Source organism: Chlamydotis macqueenii, chromosome Z, assembly GCF_036417535.1.
Source record: "Chlamydotis macqueenii isolate bChlMac1 chromosome Z, bChlMac1.mat, whole genome shotgun sequence".
NCBI lineage: Eukaryota > Metazoa > Chordata > Aves > Otidiformes > Otididae > Chlamydotis > Chlamydotis macqueenii.
The window spans coordinates 76,845,167-76,869,764 of record NC_141593.1 but is presented as its reverse complement, the minus strand read 5'-3'; the positions used below and the strand labels follow the sequence as shown (position 1 = coordinate 76,869,764).

Here is a 24,598-nt window from a genome sequence, read left to right as displayed (position 1 = left end):
GACTTCGATGGTTATGCAGCGTGTGGTTTTCTGAATTGGCAAGAGATCAATATGAAGCAGGAGTGCGATATGAGGAGAAAAGAGAATGATGATCTAGCTAAGGGAGTAAGAGTTGGAGAATAGTGACAGGTTCTAGAATTCAGAAGGATTTAGGGTAGGGTACATGAAATCAAAAGGATTTGATGATAACTGGAAAAAAATGCAAAGAGGAAAGAATATATTTCCTCTGTCCTACATCCTAAGGGAAATAAATGACTGGAGTGTAAGTCTTGTCTGTTTCCCTTGATTTCTGCTGTGGACAACTTTATGCCTTTTTGGACTATATATATTTCACATTTAGTAATTCTCTTTCATCACTTTTTAATAATATTTCATGTCCTAAGGATAACCACCCTCGGAGATTCTCCTCTGCTGTTTCCATGTCATTAATGCGACACTAGTAATTAGGACCTGACTCATACAAATATGAATAGCATAAGTTCAGGCTGTTGCATTTTTTAGGTCCCGCCAGAACACTCAGCAGAGGACTAACTGGATTTTAATCTATTTGTTATAATTAAGGTTTTTTTTTTTTCCAGTTGTTAGTGGAACATGGCAAAAAAAAAGAATGAGAGGTCTTGATCACTGGCAGTTGAAAGTGCAATGAAACAATGAAAATTGACATCTTCATATATGATTACAAGAGTTATGATGATAAAAATAGCACTGTTGTACAGAAATCCTAGGTGGCAGTGAGGTTCTGTGTTAGGTAACAAACGATCTATTTTTCCTTATTGCTGGGTATATTTTACTTAAACAAGAGAACAGTGCAGTAAACACAGAGATGGATTTGTTTCAGCTGTACAGAGAATGGATTTGGAGACCTTATTTCAGTGTACAACCTGTAGACAGTAGTGTTGTCAGAGCTGCAGTTTTGAATTGAATCTTCCAAACATCCCAATCTACAGTCATTCTCTGAGTATTTTGTCATAAAAAATTCTTCAAGTCTTTTCAGTCCTCCAGCAAGCTATTTACAAAATACAAGATTCTCTATACTTACAGAGGTTTTCCTGTTTGATGTGAACCAGAATCAACTGAAAAAGAAATTTGGAAAGTATTTCTAGCATAAATTGAAAAATTAATCTGGATTTAACGATGATACAAAGTGAATGACAAAAAATGGAGTGCAGCAACCAAGCCCCCGCACTTAGGTCAACAAGAGTGGAGGAAGTCAGTGACAGAAACAGAATCATCTAGGAAAAAAAAATGACGATGCTGCTGCCTGAGTGTAAAGTTCGAGGAAGAGAAGGAAAAGCCCCTGAACCTGAATTTTCTGTAAACAGTGCAGGTATTGTCAGGGAAGAGAAAACCCTCCTGTGAAAGGCCATGCAGAGATGCAGAACAGGTCTCACATTAATTTGTTACAGTAGGTTTGTGAAATAACTGATGGGGAAGAATCCTGTGGGCTTTATTCAGAAACATATGTAGGTGGCAAAGGGTGTAAAGAGCTGGAAAACAGCATCGAAAATGGCAAAAGAAAATCTCAAGCTTGGAAGCAGAAAATTATGAGGAGAAGTAATGAGAGAGAACTTGGAGGAAATGTCTTGTAGTGCATTGAGCACTTTCTCCAGCTTTTGGAGTATTTTAAGGTCTCACTCTGTGTAGGATCACTATACTGCCTACTATGCTGATCGTGCCTCAAATTTGGTTATAATCTGTCATTCTCAGTTGACGGAAGGGAAAGGCGCTGTATAGTCATCAAGTTATACAGCATCTTATCAGAAAATATTCCAGTTATTTAGTTAAAAAAAAAGATTGGGAGATAGCTGGACAATCAGTTTAAATTTCTTCTCTGTAATAGAAATCCACAGATTAGAACTGGAGTGGAACGTGCAGAAATGACCTAAAGCATTTTGCACTCAAGGGGTGAACCTTAGCTTTTGCTGCATCCAGATGGAGGCACCTTGATCATTATAATCAGCACACTTCATTTGCTGCATTAAAAACAAGATAAATATTTAATCACAGTGCAATTAAGTCTGGATGAGTGCCATTCGTTTATAATGAATATATAGTTAGATGGAATCTAATACAGTGCTAATTCTCCTATGAGATAGCCTGAACAGATTTTATTTTTTTTTAGGCTGATATATTTCAGAGTGTTAATGACATGAAGATGTGTGCAGCTGCTAATTATTTTTAGTACTTTCATGCATTAACTGGAATAATATATAGCAATCAGTTAATATTATGAATATTCCTCATAAACGGTGAGTTATGTTCTACAGTGCCTATTCTTCTCAGGTTAAAATAACCAAACAAATAGCAAACTGTAGGTATGTATTTGTTGGTACAAAATTAATTTGTGTCCTGACAGCAAAATAAAATCATAGAATCTTAAGGCTGGAAGTCCAACTGTAATAAAATAAACAGTGGCAAATTCAAAAAAGAAATCATATGAAATATATTGATCTCTAGGTGCTGCTGTGGTTTGTTGTTTGTTTTTTATTTCCTCTGTTTAACAAACATTGAAGTATACTGGATAAGCAAGAATTTCTTATTAGACTTAGAAAGACTTGAAGGATGACGTAGTTCAAAACACATGAAGTTCGACTTCTGTGGGTTTTAGTTAAACTGAGAGAGTCCTTTATTTTCTTTGAGTCAAGTCACAATGCACCAGTATAATGGGAGCTGGGCCCTCAAATGTTTCGATGTATATGTAAATTTTGAACCCAGAATGACTTTTAAGGATTGAAAAAAAAAAAAAGAGTGAGAAAGATACTAGACTACAACGTATTCATTCATACATGATGATGCTTCATATTTAAGTGGCAGAATGAGCAATTCTACTAGAAGAAACGATTTTTGTGATTCTGGGAGAAGATCAGTAACACATCTGCTGGGAATGCTGTCTTCGAATGTCCTCAAAACCATGCACTGCAAAGCAGGCAGCTGAGATGGAGCTGTAATGTCAAGTAGTGAACAAACATGGTGTTCTTTGGATCCCGCTATGTCAGGAGTGTTCTTTGGAAACAGTAGTTTTCTTCTAAATACAGGAGAAATTTGCAAAATACTTGAGCAGAAGCTTAATCTTAACCACAAAGGTGATGCACAGGCTTGAAGTACATGTACCAGTAAGACCTAACTCCCCGCACTGCGTTGCTGGAATGGATGTGTCATACTTGTGTGCTTGAACCTGTACATAGACTGAGACGTGTGTATTTTGGTATGATTTAATGATACCAAGAGCTCAGCACATGCCGGATCATTTCTGTCAGGTTGTCAAAATGGTCTCTGAAGTATCATGACTCCCACACTGACACACAGCTGGGGGCATTCAAAACCAGCCTCTGCACCAGGTAAGCTTTGCACATTCATATTAAATTAACAGGCAAAATAGTAAATGTGAGGAAGATCAGAGACCCGCAAAAGCTTTTGTTATATTCCTGCCCTTTTTGTGCAATACAGCCGTTTTCTGTCAGAACCTGTAGGGACATTCCTGCTGGGTTTGAATGCTCGTTTGTGTGTCTCAGTGGAAGACAGTCTCTTTCAAATAGGATTATGTTATATTTTGGATTTGTGTCTGCTGAACTTTGAAATCTATAAGCTCACATTTGAAGGGGCACATCTTTCAAAAATTCACTTGATTCACTTTTTAAAAGTATGTTGACAAAAGAAAAAGGTCAATGTACTTCTGAAAAAGAGGTGGTCCCTCATTTGTGCATATATAGGTGATACAAAAATGATTTTTAACTGTATGGAGAAAACATAAATATTAGTTAGAAAAGTGACAAATATAAAGATTCCAAGATAAAGCTCATCTCAAATATTTGTAAGATATCTAATGCAGATTTTTAATTATTACCACTACAGAATTATTCAGCTTTCTTCTCAGGTTGCAGGAACTGATGAGCACAAGGATAGTGTTGGATTACCTGGACATTGAGCCTGATTTACTGTGATAGTCCTTAACTTCCTCATTGTGGGAAACTTGGGCCATTCTGCTAGCTCCAGCAGCAAGGCCATTAATTCTCTTCCCTTAAAGATGAAAGGTGTCATATGTGCCACAGGCTTCTTTTAAACATATTCATTTTAAAATATAAGAGCTCTTGCTAAGTGAGCTCTACCACAGTTTATTTTGAAAACTTTGCTTTGGGAGAGGAAGCATCTAAAGTGTTTATGTATTATCAAAATATAGATGGGGGAAAAGTTCAAACTACTGATGTTAGAACTGTGGGAGAGATCTCTGATGAAGATTTCGACTTTCCTGAGGGGAAAAAAACTTGTTTGATGGACATTCATGTAGAGCCAAGAGGGACTTAAGAAAAGCTAGTAGTATAAAGGCAAGCAGCTAGAGAGTATTTTTGTTTTACAATGAAAGGTAAAATCATTTGATGTCTCTTATTAATTTGATGATAACTCCAGTGTCTGTGTGTTGGGATTTGGAGCTTACTGTATCGTCAGAGTAACATTCTCTGTTAGTCCTACTTCAGTAATATCCCACAAAATAAATGAAGCAATTAGCATGGTAACTAACATCTTTATGTGTGTCAAGGTAAATATCTAATTTAGTATTTTTCATTAAAGTGTCATTATTTCTACATGAGGAGAAGATGGATAGATACCATTGAAAATGTTAACATTTATATTGCAGTGCCTTCAGTTTTACTTTTTTAAAAAATGTGATTATTTGGCATGTGTCACTTCACTGGCATATAGTACATTTGTTGTTTTTTTTCTCTTTACATTTATTCCTCATTTAATCTTGTGGCAGTAAAGAATTGTATTTTGTAATTTTTGAGTGTCTTCCTGTTTTAGCACAGCAGCAAGCACACTTTTAAGTATGGGGAATCAGACTTCGACGAAGATGTGGCTGATGTAAGGTTGTTATTACATCATCTCTAACTGCTTGGTATTTTTGAATGTCTTTCCCACCAAAGCCGTAGCAGATTTTATATTTGGCAAAAAAAAAAATGTGTATGCTGTTTGGTGGAAGCATGAGAAATTACTTGTTTTACAGATGGCTATCAGTGAACTGGGGAGTAGTAAGGGAAAGGGTCATTGAGGGAGGGTTTGTTTGTTTTTTGTTCCTGTTACAGCTGCTATTTTATGTACCTTCTGATTTCTTAGATTTTGCTAAGCTAATGCTACACAACTCCACTGTTAGCCGTTTTACTTCCAAGTTGTTCTTTGGCACACTTTTAAGTCCTAGGTAAAGATTTATCAGAAAAAAAAAATCTGGCAAACCTGAGCAGATGAAGCATCTTGACAGGAACTAGAGTTAGTTTGTCACCAGGGAAACTCTACCACCTCCTTCTCAGGAAGGACACTGTGTGGGCATCAGGTCCTCAACATCAGCCCTCTTGCTCTTCAGATCCTTTCCCAGTTCACCGTGTAGCATCCTTACATAGATGCAGCCAATTTGTGGTAAAAACTAAATAATCGAAATGAAAACAATCAGAATTTCAGATAATGACATTCCCATGCACATATTTAAATGTGCTTTATAATTGTCAGTGTTTTTAGGCTTTTTTTGTTTGGTTGTTTGGTTAGTTATTTCTCAAAAATGGGAGACCATTCAAAAAAAAAAGAAGCTCAAAATAAGACTAAGTATTAAAAAATATATATTTCCTCCACACTGTCTGGGAACAAATATAGAAAGATATTTGGACACTTCTTTCTGTTACTTCAAAATTATTTTAATATCCTACAAGACACAATGAAGTAACAGTTTTCCTAAACAGGCTCATTGACTCTGTATATTTTATCACTGTCAAAAATTACCTTCTTATTTGAAACATTATGCTTTCCTTGTTTTCCTGGCTTTTTTTTTTTGCTATAGATGAACTGATGTTTTTTCTCACATGTGTAATTACCACTTCAGTATTGCATTATAGAAGATTTTACTGTTATGAAGTTTTAGTTGGCTGTACTTGTCAAAGAAGGAAACAGATTACATGTTTCTGCTTTAAGTCCCTTTTCAACTCCACTGAGGATGCATTTGTTTGATTCATCCATCTATAAAATCTCAGAGATTTTAGTAAGAGCATCTAAAAAATTTAAAGCCTGCTGTGCTTTAAGTTAACTTTCAATATTTTTTTCAAAAACAGCATGGGATTTCAGTTGAATAACAGAATGATGTATTTTGGACTATACTTATTATGTTGTCTAATATCAATGGAGCTGCACAAAGAAAGACTCAAAAAAAAAGCAAAGTGAATAGATCTATTAATCTGAGAGCACAATTAATCTTGTTGACATTATTTTATAAGAACATGGATAAAAATACCTGGAAAGTATACCATTGCATTCTACTGCTTATTAATATTGATCATACGTTGTTGTTCTCTTTGTGTTGGAAGCCACTTAAAGATTACCTGCAAAAAATATTACAGTGCTATTGACTTAAAAAAACAGATCCCCAAAGTCCACTGTTTTTTTTTTTAAATTAGTTGACAAGTTTGGTTTTTCATTTTTTTGGGGGGAAAGAAGAATGGTTTTGAACTTGCTGTATAGATCTGAGTAACCAACAATATTAATCAGATTGTCAGGGAATTAATTCTCTAGCATTTAATACAATGTTATTTAAAAGCTGATACATCCCTATGGATGTTAGTTGGGACCTCTTATCATCTGACAGCAGTGTGTAAATACCATTTTTAAAGCTAAAAGGAATGATAACAGGATTAGGGCCCAGATCTTTCAAGACACTCAAACCCGCATAACTTGCATCAAAGATCCTGTTGAATCAGGGGAAAAAAAAAAAAAAAAAAAGAATTACATGCTTGGAGGTTCATGCAATTTAAATATCCTGAAGATTTGTGAACTTGGAGTACAGTCCTCTGGAGAATTAGGAGAAACAAGGTATGATGATATAGGCTTTTAAAAGTTTCAATCATTCATTCTTTTTTTCTCTATTTCCTTTTTAGGAAATAAATGCTAATTAGTGAAAATCGGATAATTGTTGTTTACTAGTTTCAGTGCATTTAATTAGGATATTTTGTTGCTCTCAAAATAATTTTTGAACTACCAGATTCTATTAACAAGAACCCAAAACCAAAATTACTCAACGTTTATGTTGAAAATACTGCTATTATATGTCTATGACCAAATGAAAACTATAATCGGACAAAAAAAAAGTGTTCATATTGTTGATATGGGGATTTTTTTCAGTAGGACGACATCGTAGAAGATTAGTTAGAAATACTGATATAAGTTAGTATATTTATTACTGTGGACCTCAAATGACCTTTTAAGCCTTTCTACTGTGCACTAATCTGAGAAAATGCCAAATCTAAAGAAAATCAATGAAACTATGCTGAACATGTGCTTAACAAGCCATATGGAGAAAGCAGCAAGCAAAATGAGAAAGTAATTATTAAAGATTTATTGTTCGTAGAAGATCAGAGATCCACTTGCATGTAAGTAATTAACACATGAGGCTACCTGCAGGTACTCCCCAAACTGCAGCACTGTGATAGAGGCTTGGAAAAAGATACTTAACTCATATTCACTGGGAGACCAAAAGTGCAAATTATTAAACATTTCTTCCCAAAATATTACAAAGGAAAAATAACATAAACAGAAGCTGTGATACTTGGAAGCCATGAGTGTTCCTAGACCTGTTAAAGCAGTGACACATGTTGTCTGGAATTAAGAATTCAAGGCCAGGTTGGACGGGGCTCTGAGCAACTTGATCTGGTTGGAGATGTCCCTGCTCCTTGCAGGGGGGTTGGACCAGATGACCCTTGAGGGTCCCTTCCAGCCCTAACCATTCTATGATTCTGTGATTCTAAGAATGTAGTGTACCATTACTTTTAAAGTGTAATGCAGAATGTGGGCTGGGAAAGGCAAAAAAAAGGCAGCAGCCAGTATCCTCTTCATCTTCATGATTTTTGCCTTTTTTTACTACGAATTGCATTTAGAATAAGCTGTTATATATTCATATCTTTTATTTATTGGGTTCAGGGAGACATGTCCCATGTTAATGATGCACACAAGTGTAGCTTTTGAAGGATAGTGTCCTGGAATAGGCCGATGACGTAAGCTGTAGCAGAAATGTGTACGTGGATAGTTTCTCAAATTGTTGTAACCACTCAGGCAATTATAACTGGGGAATGTGTTCTGACATCCTTGTCATTCTGTTAATTTTTATCTTTTGTAAGTTAGTATTTTTTTAGAGAGAGCAGTTTTCACTAATGTGACGTTCTGAATGAATGCTGTTGCTATGAACATCTGTCAGCCCTTGGGTCCATAATTGAGAACATAAACTAATAGGCAGGCCCTCAGAAACATTACACTTAAAGCTCTCTTAAGTTTAAATCATTCAATTCCCAGTGCTAATTTTCAGTAAATTGTGCTGTGGAAAGAATTTATTTTCTGGATTTTTTTTTGTTTTAAATGCAATTTAAAGTGAGTGAATAATTATGACATCACATTTCTATAAATAAAGATTAACAACTTTCTGTGTACGTGGCAAAGATTACAAATAAAATCTTTATACTGAATTCACGAGACTTTTAGCACACAAACTTGGACATGAGGCTTTCCAATAAATGATTACCAGTTCTTTAAAGAGAGATTGAAAAAAAAAGTCATCAAAATGCTAAAGGGTTTTCTTACGGTAGGAGGTATGTTACAGGTAGTATTAGTAAGATAATGTTACAGGTAGTATTAGTAAGATAATAAGATATAAAAGTCTTTAACTCTGAATGAATAAACTTTTGAACTCAGTTCAAAAGAGGCTATTATTTAAAGGCATGTATAGTCATTGGAAACCTAACAACTTAGATCTTACTTCTGAAATTTTAGGTATCACAGCGTGTGATTCGTTGGGAAAAAAAAAAAAATTAGTGAGAAGACCTTTTTGAAATCAGCTTGGAGTGGATATGCTAAAAAGGCACTCAATGGAAAAGCAATAGTTGATTTAGTAGCTTCTGACTGCTGGCCAGGATAGTCACATATTCCGAAAGTCACCCAAAGCCATAGCAAAGATCTCCTCACACTACTATCTTGACACGTGCTGATTATTCAGGGATATTGTAGATGTCACTCTGTACATGATAGGCACATTTGATTAATAGATATTTCCTCAGTGGTATAAAAGTTAGAATGCCTGTTATCTTTATAGGAGAGCAAGATTTAACTTCTCTGTCTCCTGTCTTTTCTTACATTAAAAAATAATAATGTGATTAATGAGTAGTGACACATTTCGTATTTTTTCTTGTTCATGAAAATCTACGCTGGCAAGTTATCTGAACTAAGTGAAGGGTGTATTTTGGTGGATTAGTGGAATATGAAGGGCTACATAAGGGATTTTGTTTATTTAATGAACGCATGTAAATTACTGACATTTTTATGGTTGTTATTATGCATGTGTATATACTTCTCTTTTTTTTTTTTCCCCTCTCTCAGGACCCTGCCTTCCTAATCCATGTCATAATGGTGGGATATGTGAAATCAGTGAAGCGTACCGAGGTGACACATTCATAGGATATGTTTGTAAATGTCCAGAGGGATTTAATGGGATTCACTGCCAGCACAGTAAGTTCCACACGGTAACTTTTATTGTATTTATAGATAGGAGCCTTTTTATTACTTGCAATGTTGAGGATTAATATCAGTTCTGGTTTCTGACGTGTATCAGTCTTTGGCCTTTATGCTGTGAGCAAGCTAATGCTACTGAATACTACTACTACATTCAGAAAAAGCCTTTAACTTTCAACTTACTGGACACAACAGTGCATGATTTGCTACGCATATTATAGAGCATGGTAAGGAAAGATAGCCACATTTAGCATGGATTTAATGGAAAAACATATTTGAAATAGTAGGGATCTGTTACTATCTTGAAATTGTTTGTGGGTTTGTTTTGACTAATGCTAGAAAAAAAAGTGGAAGGAATAACTGAAAAGGAATTTATGAACAAATATGTCTCCTAGATCTTTCTTTATCTATGCATTTATAAATTACAAAGAAATGTTTTGAATCACAATACTTAAATTCAAAGGCAAAAGTTCCAGACTTAAATTGGATGTACATTTAATCCTGTTTAAAATACAGTATCTGCACCTCTTTCTAATTGTTATTATTTATTTGAAGATTTTTTTTCTGGTTTCAGGTCAGATTGGGAACAGCAGGTCATTATCCTAGTCTTAGAGTGTGTAGTTACAGAACTGTGGAAAAAAAAAATTAAGATTTCAGTAATGCCTTATGGGGAAATTATACAGTAAAATTCACAGTTCACTAACGAGAAATTTTAAGAAGTAAATAGATGTTGCATTTTTTGTGCTCTATTGAAAATTGCAGGTCCATATTTCTCCAATTAATGCCATCAGAAGTTCTGTGTGATCAAAACCAATTAGTAAGCGCTGTGCATGTTCATCTGCAAGTGACCAATCAGGTCATGTTCTAACCTATAAATGTAACCTGCATTATCTTTTTGTCACTTAAATAGAAGCTGGGGTTCTTTTTATATGTGAAACTCGGAACAAGTGCTTGCCTAAGGAGAAACTTATGTGCCAAATTTGTGTTTTATTTTGTGCAATAAAGCACAGCATAGTTCTTAAAATCTCATGTGATTGATGCATTTGGAAACCAACTGTAACTCTGTTAGAAGGTTAAAATCCCAAACAAACAGTCAAGAATCCAGTTCCATTTGTACATAAAAGATAAATCCACTAATTCAAACCAGTGTGAATAAGCACTGAATCCAGCCTACCTTAATTAAGTGCTCCATTTAGATACCTGTTCATAATTTGAAGTGTCAGGAGCCAATAAAGTCCAGTTCAAATAAGTGCTTATGTTCATTGTCTCCCTTATATATTCAATGGAAAGCGTCTTCAAAAACCTGAATATGGACATTCAGTTTCATTAACTTTGGTCAACTCTGTTAATTATGTAGGTCACGTAGGCCATCCCACTACCTTAATCTGCGTAAATTATGTGTCTACCTCTTCCCTGGGAACATGGAAATATTTTATATTATCCATTCCTTTGGGATCTGTTCCATCTAGCCCTGATTCTGGGCATGGCCGTCTAGTGAATCGAACTGTCAGCAACACTCATACTGACTTTCTTCTGTTTTAGTGGTCATATCATTAGAGCACTCATTCATGATGGGAGACTGAATTCATCATGTAATTGTGATGGCAAAGAATAGTCATTGTCAGCTTTTAAACCATAGAGCCAGGAGTTCAAGAGTCTCAAGACCAGGAGAGCAGGCAAGACTATGTCTAGCTGTAACACAAGGGTTATACAATCTTAAAAATTGTACCTGGGCTAAATTGTGAGTGCAGTACCTTATGGTTCCCGATGCTACTGCTTGTACTTGCATGCATTTACGTGAGTCTGCCACCTAATAAGTGAAGCAAAAATCATTGAAGAGTGGAAAGACAGGAAGCTGTACCTTCATCCTCATGACTACTGTAAAGTGAGGGTACAGGCAGACCACTTCTGTGTACCGTTGATCTCCAGTCATATGGAGGAGCTTATGTGAAAACATCCTCATGTGGCCTAATGTTCTCAAGTACGTCATGAGATTAGCCACATAGTCAACATGTGATGCACAATGCTTCTCCTTCCATTAAATGTCAAAGAGGTGATCTTTGTTAAGGATGCAATGAAGAAAGTAACACCATAAATTTTCATCAAGCAAATTGCATGTTTAACACATGCTGTCTGGAAGCTATCATCTCTTATTACCTATTCAATGAAAAAGATGTACAGTAGTGCATTATGGAGTGATTCATCATAGTTGTTTGCTAGGTCCTCAATATCCTTTTAAAAATATTCAGGTATGTAACAGTTAGCTAACGATCCTGATAATCAACAAAGTGTTTTTATACCAACTTCAAAATAAAGTAGAGCTCTCATACAGGTGATTCAGATTCACTGTGGGGAGACTAGAACCCAAGAAGGTAGCTAAAGTGATTTGAGATTAAACAAGTTTATGTCAACAGTTACTCTTTGAGGGAGAATGAAATTCAGTCCTTTTCAGATAATCTGATTTACAAAGTGATAGTAAGCCATATACAGTATACAGGTGTTCAGAGAGTCTCTAAGGATGTGAGCTACAAGGAGCAGTGGAGGAGGTCTCTACGATCAGGAAGGAGTGTAGGACTTCCTATGGTTGACTTAATATAACTCTTTTACATGATATCTCTTTAGCTGAATTCACAAAGTTCCTTTAATACAAATTCCTCTGCTCCATAAAGTTCAGCAATTAGATTCTGAACTCACTGTAAATCAAGTAAGAAGGCTGTCAAAGTAGTTCCATCATAAAAAGGTAAATTAAATTGACCTCATTGCAAGACACGTATCTTCATCTAAACTGTTAAGATTTCCAAAAATCACATTATACTTCTTTTGTATAAGGCTTTTTATCTTGGATTTCTTTCATGTCTAATATTCTGTTGCTAAATCAATTAAGCTAGGTGATTGATTTTGCAGTCGAGATACATTCCCAAAGCTGGTATTCTGTCATTCGCATCAATAAGCATCCTGTCAATATTTCTGAGATTCTTTGACCTTTTACACGTGTAAATAATTAATATGTAAATTATAAAAGACATCACTAGCAATTTCACTGATTGTGTATTCTAGATGTACTGCAAAACTAATACTACTTGGCAATGGTTTTCTGAAAAGATTCTGATTCCCCAGTGGCAAAGGAAGGAAACCAAGTTTTCTGTTTCAGGGCTCATAAACTAAGTAATGTTTGGATAGGAAAGTCTGCCTCAGGTAGCTCAGGTAGAAACCTGGTCAGATTTTTGTAGTGATACTCAAGAATGATAAGTTCTTTAAATATTCCTCTGTTATTTAAGAAACGTTAGCTTACCTGCTTGATATGAAGATTCTTCTCAAACCCTGTCCAGGTTGCAGTTTATCATCCTGTTAATGTATGGCAATCTGGCTCTCATGTGTGCTGTTGACAGTATCTAGTGACAAGGAGAGAGGAGTTGTTTGCAAGAACTGCCTTGAGGCAAGGCATGTCTCTCTTTGATCTTACTAGACTGAGAAAACAGCTCTTCCAGAGAGTAACTTAGAGCACTTAAGTGCCTGAAAATAGCATACAACTCATGCCCAGGAAGACTAAGGCATACTCTGTGGTGGTGGTGCTCATTCATAAGAGCAGCAAATCATTTTGTTCCTTCAGAATCACTTTGGCTGAAAGCTGTGTAAATACAAGGACTTGTCATTCACCAGAAGGAGACATATAGTCATTGAGTGTGTTGTAATTCCCTTTTCTTTAACCATGGTTTTCAAGAAGGTCAGTCTTCCAAGATCTTTCCAGCTTTTATTGAAAAAGACCTGCTGTTTTTCATGAACCAGCATCTGTTGTTACATCGTTGTCAACCTCACTAGTCACTCTTCATATGACAGAGGAAAATGCTGGACAAATAGTCACTGTTCAGATACCTTCGTCTAGATACAGAGGGATTATACTGTCATCAAAACAGCCTAGAAATACAGTTCTGCAGAACAAATCAAAATCTATGGAAATATCCAGAAGACTGAAAGGGACAGTTTTTCCACCCCCCAAAAAAATCCATAATGTTGAGAGATTCGTGCAATGAGCGTTATTATGATGATCAGACAAAGACTGCCTGCTGAAAAAGTAGGAAATGGAGAAATTAGTGACAATATATATATCAAAGTATGCATTACTGGCTGCTAGTCAGCTAACTGAAATGGCACAAATATCCAACCAGAAAAAAATCAAGTTTGAAACAATAAAGAGTTCAGATTTAAGGGTTTGATTTGGGTGTGGTTTTATATTCTGAGGATCATTAACTCAAGCCATAACCAAATGCCTTGACTCCAAGAAGAATAAAGATTATTAATCAAACACATTTAATAATGTAAGCAAGCCCTTTCCAGTGTTTTTACAGAATTCTTTGCTTTCTACCTCCCCATCATAGATGATCTGTGGTCCTCACATCTGCTACATTAATTTGTTGGGAAACTGCACAGATGAGGGCCACATGGCAGAGCAGCAGCTCACGTTTTGATATGTTGACACATCATCTCAACTACTTTTAGGGCAGTGGCTTTTAACTGTGGGGCTGCAACGGGAGAGGCCAGTGGCCATCCCTTTCTGCCCAGTTCACATGATGCATAATTTACAGCTTCAACTCTACCAGCAAATTGAAATCCTAGTAACTTTTCCAGGTACTAGGAAGAAATATATGTGAGGAAGCTATGGAATATCCTGTGGCCTGAATTTTGTGTGTGATAATGAGTGAGTGCTCTTGCTAAACCATTCCTCGCTGTGGTTTGGTGATAAAGCACTCCAGAAACCATTTCCCACTGCTGGTTTTCATGTCATTGTCTTGGTTTGGAGGCTAAAACCAACTGTATCTCACATAGATGCAGCTTGTTCTAAGCCAGCCATCCCCCTAGCCGAATGCGCAAATTTAATGTACTAGGATACATGCAGTGCACCATACCAGATGTTCACCCCATGCTTCTGCTGATAAATACTCCCTATGTTTTCTCCCTTGGGGACAAATACCTGTTTAAGGAGTTCTAAATCTAACCCAGAGGTTCCTTTTAATTTTCATTAAAATTAGCTCACCAAGCATGTATAGGACAACCAGGGGATCAGGCCCAGCTAGCATGGGTTCATGAAGGGCAGGTCCTACTTGACCAACCTGATCTCCTTCTATGACCAGGTGACCCAACTAGTGGATAACGGGAAGGCTGTGAATGTGATCTACCTGGACTTTAGTAAAGCCTTTGACATTTTCTCCCACAGCAGACATGCCTTTGACATTTTCTTCCCCTAGAGAAGCTGGCAGCTCATGGCTTAGACAGGTGTATTCTTCACTGGGTTAAAAGCTGGCTGGATGGCCAAGCCAAGAGAGTTGTGGTGAACAGAGTTAAATCCAGTTGGCAGCCAACTTCAAGTGGTGTTTCCAGGGGTTGAGTTTTGGGGCCAGTCTTGTTTAATGTCTTTATCAATGATCTGGATGAGAGGATTGAGTGCTCCCTCAGTAAGTTGTCAGATGACACCAAATTGGGCGGACGTGTTGATCTCCTTGGGAGTAGGAGGGCTCTGCGGAGGATCTGGACAGACTGGACTGATGGGCTGAGGTGAACTGTATGAGGTTCAACAAGGCCAAGTGCTGGGTCCTGCACTTTGGTCACAGCAATCCCATGCAGTGCTACAAGCTTGGGGAAGAGTGGCTGGAAAGCTGTCCAGTGGAAAGGGACCTGGGGATGCTGGCAGACAGCCGGCTGAACATGAGCCAGCAGTGTGCCCAGGTGGCCAAGAAGGCCAGCAGCATTCTGGCTTGCATCAGGAACAGTGTGGTTGGCAGGAGCAGGGAAGTGATCGTGCCCTGTGCTCGGCAGTGGTGAGGCTGCACCTTGAATACTTTGTGCAGTTTTGGGCCCCTCAGTACAAGAAGGACACTGAGTTGTGAGTTGCTGGAGGATGTCTGGAGAACGGCAACAAAGGTTGCAAAGGGTCTGGAGAACAAGTCTTATGAGGAGTGGCTAAGGGAACTGGGAATGTTTTATCTAGAGAAGAGAAGGCTGAAGGGAGACCTCATTGCTCTCTACAACTGCCTGGAAGGGGGTTGTAGGGAGGTAGGTGTTGGTCTCTTCTCCCAAGTAACAAGTGACGGGACAAGAGAAAATGGCCTGAAGTTGCATCAGGGGAGGTTTAGATTGAATATTAGCAAAAATTTCTTTACTGAAAGAGTGGTCAAGCATTGGAACAGGCTGCCCAGGGAAGTGGTAGAGCCATCATCCCTGGAGATGTTCAAAGAACTTGTAGATGTGGCACTTTGGGACATGATTAGTAGGCATGGTGGTTTTATGTTGATGGTTGAACTTGATGATCTTAAAGGTCTTTTCCAACAGTAACAATTCTGTGATTCTATTCTATGATTCTTACAGCAAATATGTGGTGAGACTGAACAACAGCGACAACAATTTTTGGGCTATTGGAAGTAGGGGTTCGTTATCCTTGAAATCCAGTTATCTTGATTAAAGCAGTAGGTGACTGAGCTAAGTCAACCTGAAGCCCAGAGAGAAAAAGCATTAAATCGTAGGTAACAGACCAACACTGGATACTTCTGAGAAGGGATCAAGACACCCTCACCATGAAAAGACAGGGCATAACTTGCCCCCTACTTGAAGATTTTATTTCATTCTGTAATAGCCAGAGATTGGCTTAAAATCCCAGGTAGGAAGTATAATAGCCCTTCCAGTTTAGTTTCACCCTTGTTAGCTTTTGCTTATATAGCACTTTATTCTTCTTATTCATACACACTTCCAGTAGGGTGTTGTTTTTTTTTTCTGTTGAATTACTGACCTTAATTTCCTAATGTATTGAGTTTCACAGTCTAATTATACTGTATGTTGAAAAAAAAATCCCTTTTCAATTTCAAACCTGCTGGTTTTCAGCATCTTTAAATGTTTCTTTGTGTATTATAAGACTAGGAAAAAAAGCAGCTTTTGAGTGCTTCTGTATGCTATTTATTATTTTGCATACATTTGTCATGCTCCCACTTATTTTTCCTGTGTAAACAGTTAGAATGTTTCCCCTTTCTGTTGCACATGAGAGTTTTTCCAGGACTTTTAAACAGTTCCTCAGTGGCCTTCTCACAACCTTTTTTGTTCTGTGGTATATTTCAGTCTGACAGCAATCTACACTGAAGACAAAGCTGTGCCATTTATTTGGTGGAAGATCCTTACAGTACTTTCTATATTCTTTATGCAGCATTTTGTTGGAAGTTTCTTTTCGATTATTCCTGTTTTAACCAGAACTGGATGTTGAGCTGAGGCTTTTATTAAGCTCCCTTCTTTGATGCCTAAGTTTCTTTTATAAGATGTCATAGTGGGAGGAAATAGATCTTCCCGATAGCTTTTGGGTTTTATGGGGATATTGAACAGAAGGGTGGATTTCTTAACGACCTGCACACTGACTGAACTGTACAATGAATGGTACTTTTAAGAAGAAGTGTGTTTCTATGGTATAAAAGTCACTCAGGTTGTCAATTGCCATTATAAACATCTTTCATAGAAGGATAAATCTCTATTCCCCAAATTACTGTCTTTCTTAAGGATTAGTATTATTTTACTGTGGAAATAAATTAATGTTCCAAAAGTACATTAATTGCTACTTGATTTTCAAAGAAATTAAGTTCATCTTCTGCATTAAACAGATAACATGTGGAAATGTTTTGCACATACAAGTTCCTCTTTATATTTGAATTAATAATAAATACTAAATTAAAAATTATCTCTTTAAATTCAATAATAGTTATCCCATTGTGATGTCAAAGTCACACATTCTCTCTTTTATAACAGAAATATTATAATTCACTTTTCAGTGAATTTCCTTGGAAAGAGAATAACTGTTTATATTCCTGAATATATTACACAAAAATGCTAGAAAAGAATCTTGTAAATGCAGCATGAAAACACTTTTACAATACAACCTATAAATATTCCCTTTTAGATGTTCAATAACTACACTGCTTTTTTGAAAGCAGTATGTAAATAGACTTACATGGCTTTGTGAAATGAGATTGTGGAAGAATATATGGATTATGCTGTTGCACTCACTTTGCAACAGATAAATATTGTAAGAAAATAATGAGTAGTATTTTCAACTCTGACCCAGTAGATTATATAAATCATCGAATCATAGAATCACAGAATGGTTTGGGTTGGAAGGGACCTTTGAAGGCCATCCAGTCCAACGCCCCTGCAAGGAGCAGGGACATCTCCAACCAGATCAGGTTGCTCAGAGCCTCATCCAGCCTGGCCTTGAACGTTTCCAGGGATGAGGCATCCACCACCTCTCTGGGCAACCTGTTCCAGTGTCTCACCACCCTCACCATAAAAGAGTTCTTCTTAAGCTAAATCTACTCTTTCAGTTTAAGACCATTGCCACTTGTCCTGTCACTGCAGGCCCTGGTAAAAAGTTCTTGTCTCTTTTTCTTAAAAGCCCTCTTTATATATTCAAAGGCTGCAATAATGTCACCCCGGAGCCTTCTCTTTTCCACACTAAGCAGCCTCAGCTCGCTCAGGCTTTCTCCACAGAAGAGATGTTCCAGCCCTCTGACCGTTCTCATAGTCCTCCTGTGGAGGAGGATCCATTCTTACAGGTCCAGGTATTTCTTGTACTAGGGACCTCAGAGCTGGATGCAGTCCAATGAAGGGGGACAATCACCTCCCCTGACCTGCTGGCCACATTTCGTTTACGTAGCACAGGATACAATTATCTTTCTAGGCTGCCGTTGCACGTTGCTCTCCTATGAGGACAGGCTGAGACAGTTGAGGCTGTTCAGAAAACAAGCCTTTGGGGAGACTTTTCAATATCTAAAGGAGGCCTGCAGGAAAGATGGAGAAAAACTCTTCAGTAAGGTCTGTTGTAATAGGACAAGGGGTAATGGTTTTAAAAGAGAGGGAGGTAGATTCAGATTAGATATTAGGAAAAAAACTTTACACTGAGGGTGGTGCAACACTGGCACAGGTTGCCCAGAGAGGTGGTGGATGCCCCATCCCTGAAAACCTTCAAGGCCAGGTTGGCTGGGGCTCTGAGCAACCTGATCTGGTTGGAAATGTCCCTGCTCCTTGCAGGGCGAATTGGACTAGATGGCTTTAAAGGTCCCTTCCAACCCTAACCATTCTATGATTCTGTGGTTCTATGACTGCTGGCTCCTGTCCAGTTTTTCATCCCCCGGTATCCCCAATCCTCAGCAGGGCTACTTTCAATCCATTAGTTCCCCAGTCTGTGTTGATGTTGAGGATTGCCCCAACTCAGGTGCAAGACTCTGCACTTGGCCTTATTGAACTTCATGAGATTCACATTGGCCCACTCCTCAAGCCTGTCCAGGTTCCTCTGGATGGCATCCTGTCCTTCAAGCGTGTCAACTACACCACTCAGCTTGGTTTCATCTGTAAACTTGCTGAGGATGCACTTGATACCACAGAAGAGAACATTGATGAACAACAGTAGAATTATGGATGGCTAGAGGAAGAACACAGGAAAACTGGAGCTAAACAAAGCCTTTGTTCTCTGTTTCTTCTCCTCACTTTTTATGCCCATTTAGGTAGACACAGGAAATTATAAGACCATTTCAGCCACTGTGATGGTTTAGGATCAACCTAGCCTCATGACAGCTTTAAAAGAAGGGTTGCTTTCAATCTTTTTGCACTTAGATTCATTACAGATATACTAGCATATTTCTGTGAGGAAGATAATGAAGATAAATGAAATCTTGAAATGAAATCTCGTTATTTAATGAGACAAATCTTACCATTTAGAATTTTGTCACACAGTGGCACAGTCTGATCCATCTGTGCAGGAAGTAGCTGTTAGAAAAAAAAAGATGAGTTTTGTGATTTATATCTTTTTCTTGTATTTTCTTTTTATTGTTCTGCTGCTGTAAGAACTACTATGCTCAACCATCTGTGTGTGTAGGTGTGTCAAGAATGCAGAATTAAAATATTATATTTGTGTTAGGAACACATGCTGGCTCAGGACTGTGCAGTTCCCTATTACTGTATAGAATATTAGTATTTCCATTGTTCACTGGACTGGTTGGAAATTATATGACTGCCTTCAATGTTTGGAACTTGAACAATTCACATTGTAATTTTTCTAAAAATTGAAGAAAGGAAAAAATTTAGTCATCAGGTATTGTTTTTATACTACAGATGTAGTGAACGTTATGAAGAAGCCAAAGAACTTTTTAGAAAGAAGATCCAGAAATATATTCAATATTCTAGCTACCCTTTTGAAATGATAAGTAGTATTTATTCTTGTGGATACAGTTTTGAGATCAGTGGGTTTATTTGTAAGAAAGTGGTATATAGAGGGAGAGAAGGGTATGGCGTCACACTCATTATATATGTGTGCAAAACTGGAAAAAACTGTACTTAGACTTGAAGCTCAATGTAATGAGACAATAGTCTAATAGTATATACTAATCTACATTACAAATGTATTCCCTTTGTGTTCATAAAATATCTCCAGCACAACTCATGGTGCTGTCACATTTGCATATGAATACCCAGGATATTCTTCCAGCTTGCATTTATTCTGATGTGTTAAATAACATACGATTATTTCTGTAGGGCATCTGGATTACTGTTTTAGTTTGAATCAGGAGTGCATTTTTAAAGAAAATCTCTTGATCATCTCCACTTATTGTGCCTTACTTCATGTGGCAGCAGTGTCAGAGACAGGAGCTGGATCCCTTTGAGATTAAAATAATCTAAAAGAAAATAGTCTGGTAGTCTAATATTCCTTGTGTACACACTAGGAATTGACATAAAACATTCCAGGCAATAAACAGGCATTCCATCCACCCAGCAAGCCTAGAACTTGTACAGAGAAAACATCCCTGAGATACATGTAGGGACATGCAGATGTTGTGTCCTCAGCTCTCGTCATTTCACTCAGCTGTAATTCTGCAAGACCACACTAATTGCAAATGTAGACATAATTTGTCTATGTCTACATTTTTCTCCAAGTGCGCTGAAAACACTGAGTAGATCTTGTTTATCTTCCTTTTCTTATGACCTGTTAATGTCTGATATCATGAGAAGAGCTGGGTTTTCTACAGCCTCATGATCTGACCTGAATTTTGTTTAATCATCTACTGTGATTGCCTGATACTGCCAGAAGTGATGATGCCCATCTTCCCTGAGTATATATCCCTGTCACACTTCATCTCACCAGGCTCATTTGGAAGTGTACAAACTAAGCAGAAGAAGGGATTTTCAGTGGGAACAGAACTGTAGCCAGTGCTAGATCCTAGAGAAGTGGGGAGACAGGAACATGCAAAAGGAATAAAAGGTGGAATTGGAAGCTCTGTGTTTCTGACAGATTAGATACAATGCTGAAACTGATACACCTCCTTTTGGTAACTGTGGTTAATGAAAGCATAGATACTCCTTTCCAGAGGAGCTTGTTAGTTCTTACGGTGATAGTTTTCTGCCCAAATGCACAGAGCTTCCATAGTTGCTTATCGTCTCCAAAGGACTTCTGCTGGGATCTGTGCTTGGCCGTGAATGAGCAAAAATGATAGCATTCAGAAACTGCCCCCTTACAACAAAGGGGGTTGTCCAGATGTGTATGCGTTACACCATGAAAGAGAATTTACGTTGCTGTTTACCTGCAGAGAGTAGATAAGTTTTGTAATCTTGTCAGATTTCATTTTATTCTCTACACAATTCAGTAAGGCATCTGGTTCTGAAAATGTATTCTATGTGGTCCTTTCATGTATCTAGCAGAGCTATTTATGCATATAATCATTACGCTCATGTAGTTTCTAGAGTGTATTTAAAAGCCATGTTCTCTTCCACGCCACTGGTTTTCATTGTTAGAGAGAAATTAGTCTGCTCTTTTCTCATCCTTTGTATTTTCTTTGTCAATCATACTTACTATTTAAGGGAGCTTCAGAATAACACTGCAGAAGACATACACCAAAATTTGGAAAAAAAAAAAAAATGAAAGGTGAAGAGAACTTTTGCCTGAATCTAAAATTCACAGTTTACAGCATTTACTTCTGACTTCATTATTTCAGTGCTCTAACAGAGGAAGGACCTCCTCCCGTTTCTCAGCAAAAATAAAGATCTTTTACAGGGAGTGCACCACCCACAGCCCTAAGTTGTGGTACAGATTGTGGTACAGATAGACTGGAAGGCAATTCCTTAGCTGCTAAACATAGTTGTGGAAAATGCATAAACCTATTTGGATAGGTTTTATTTGATATGATCATCACGCAAAGGTGACATTGCCTGAGCCAGCTGCCATAAATACAAGTTCCAGTTCTGAGAGATGTTTTTAGTGCAGGACATATAACTCTCTGTGAGTCATAAGGAGCAACCAGAGTCGGTGTGCCCTCAGATAATAGAGCTGTCAGTCAGATGGAGACAGAAGTCACTGCAATAAATATTTCCCTTCCTGCACTAGACAGTCGTTGACAATGTGAGGAACTACTTCATACACATTTTGCATCTTGTGTGGGAAGGGCGATGTGGTCTTCCTTTCCACCTGTGCAGAGGACACAAGGAAATTACTTGTAGTCCAAAAGGTAAAATGATTTATAAGTTGTTAGCAAATAAGCTTATTTGCCACAGATAATACATACTATATACATGGCATATATGCCATACGCTTATATAACAGAATCACAGAATTGTTGAGGTTGGAAGGGACCTCTGGAGATCACCTGGTCCAACCTCCGTCATCAACCAGAGCAGATTGCTCAGAACTGTGTCCGGTCATATTTTGAGTTTGTGCCCTGATGGAGACTCTACAACCTCTCTCCAGTGTTGAACCACTCTCACTGTAAGAGAATGTGTTCAGATGGAGATTCTTGTATTTTAAGTAGAGCCCAGTGCCCCTTGTCTGGTCAGTGGGCACCAGTGAGGAGAGTCTGGCTCTTTTGTCTTCATTCCCTCCCATCAGATATTTAGACATGTGGTTAAGATTCACCCAAACCTTCCCTTCTGGAGACTGAGCAGTGTCAGCTCTCTCAGCATGTCCTTGTAGGTCAGATGATCCTGTCCCTTGGTTACCATAGCTGTATGCTGGACTAACTCTAAAAATTTCCTGTCTTTTTTGTACTAGTAAGCCTAGCATTGGACACAGCACTCCTGATACCCCATGCCTGAAGTGTTCAAGGTTAGGTTGGATGGGGCTTTGAGGAACCTAATCTAGTGGAAGATGTCCCTGCCCACAGCAGTGGGGTTGGAACTAGATGACCTTTGAAGGTGCCTTCCAACACAAAACATTCTACGATTCTGTGTCTCCTCAGTGCTGAGTAGAGAGGAAGGATCACCTCCATAGACCTGCTGGCAATGTTCTACCTAAAATTTGACCTTCTTTGCCATGAGGGTGCATTGCTGTCTCATGGTCAACCACTTGCCCACCAGGACACCCAGGCCCTTTTCTACCAAGCTGCTTGCCAGCCGATTGCCCCCCAGCATCTACTGGTGCATGGGGTTGTTCCTCCTGAGGGGCAGAGGCAGGCCTTTGCACTTCCCCTTGTTGGACTTCATAAGGTTCTTCTTCAGCCCATCTCTCCAGCCTGTTGAGGTCTCTCTGGATGGCAGCACAACCCTCTGGTGTGTCCACCACGCCTCCAAGTTTTTTGTCATCAGCAAACTTGCTGAGGGTATGCTCTCTCCCGGTGTCTGGGTCATTAATGAAGACCATTAATGAAGACAGTGTTGGCCCCTGTACTGACCCCTGGGATACACCACCAGTAATTTGCTGCCAACTGGACTTCTTACCACTGATCATCACCCTCTGGGCCCAGCCATTTAGCTGATTTTTAATCCACCTCACTGTTCACTTATCTAACCTGCCCACTGTCAGCCTGCCTGTGAGGAAGTTACAAGAGACAGTGTTAAAAGTGTTACTGAAGCTGAGGTAAACAATATCCACAGCTCACTCTATCCACTGATCCAGTGACCTCACTGTAGAAGCCTATCAGCTTGGTCAAGCGTGACAAATCTATACTGACTACTTTGCATCATCCTCTTCTCCTTCATGTGTTGGGAAATGCTTTCCAGGATGGCTTTCTTCATCACTTTCCTGGGAACTGAGGTGAGACTGACCAACCTGTGGTTTTCCAGGTCTTTCCTCTTGCTGCTAGGTTTGTGTACATATGCTATAAGCAAATATATAATACTTATAGGACTAAGGTTGCAATGAACATAGTGATTTGCTGTGGTGGATAACAGACATTTAGTTAATCATGTATTAAGCCATTCATTCATTTATTAACCCTCCATAACTCTTAAGTGATTTGTGAATGTGCTCTTAATCTAGTATGTGTCCATGTATGCTAAATGTAATAAAATGACGCACTCCACAGCCACTAGAGAGGAAAAAAGGTCGGATAACTGTGCCAAAAGATCTACCCATTCTCCTGTTTAGAGTGCTAGATTATTTCTGTGATTAAATCTAACAATAAGAGTCATAAAAAGTAAAACATGCATATATTTATGAGAAACTAGGAGTAGGAATTTGAAAAGTGTTAGCAAAGGGTAGAAATTACCTTTATGCAGCACATTTATGTGCACTTATGCAACATAAGTGCACTGAAGTCCCACAGACAACTTTTTATGAGAGCTTAAATGAGATGTATATAGGTTGGCCATAAAGGAATACACTTCACCCCGTGTACATCAAATACAGACATGAGAACAAATATAACCATCTGGTTTTGTCATTTTAGATCATCCATCATCATATCCTCCAGGACTTGTCGGTCCAATAACATTTTTCAAAACACATGCCATAACTGTACTCATGTGAAAAAGATATATCCCCATGCTCACTGTATTCTGAAATGCATAAAGAACTGAATTTCGAAAGAAAACAATTATTTTAGAATATGTGACGGAAATAAGCTGATTTAGTGATCTGGGTTCAAAGTTGCTTTGAAAATAATTGGACTTCTTGTGTTGAGCCCACCTACAGTATTTTGACAAATAATCCAGTTAGAGGTTACAGTCTAATGCTGAATAATTTAAGCTTACTTGTGAAGTTGAAATTTTTGGAGCATTGCTTGTAATACAAAATGATTCACAAGTTGATTCACTTTTTAATAGGATTTTTTTTTCTCAACTGCAGTTA

The 24,598-nt window shown here is 38.0% G+C and overlaps 1 protein-coding gene across 2 annotated transcripts in view; it reads left to right on the top strand.

Annotated features, from left to right (window-relative positions):
- The window catches only part of EDIL3 (EGF like and discoidin domains 3), a 257,434-nt gene that overhangs the window by 117,354 nt on the left and 115,482 nt on the right, over positions 1–24,598 (top strand). For both annotated transcript variants that reach the window (XM_086771054.1, XM_086771053.1), the window contains one exon: positions 9,394–9,522. In XM_086771054.1, coding sequence (XP_086627180.1) covers positions 9,394–9,522 — 129 coding nt within the window. The remainder of the gene's footprint in view (positions 1–9,393; positions 9,523–24,598) is intronic.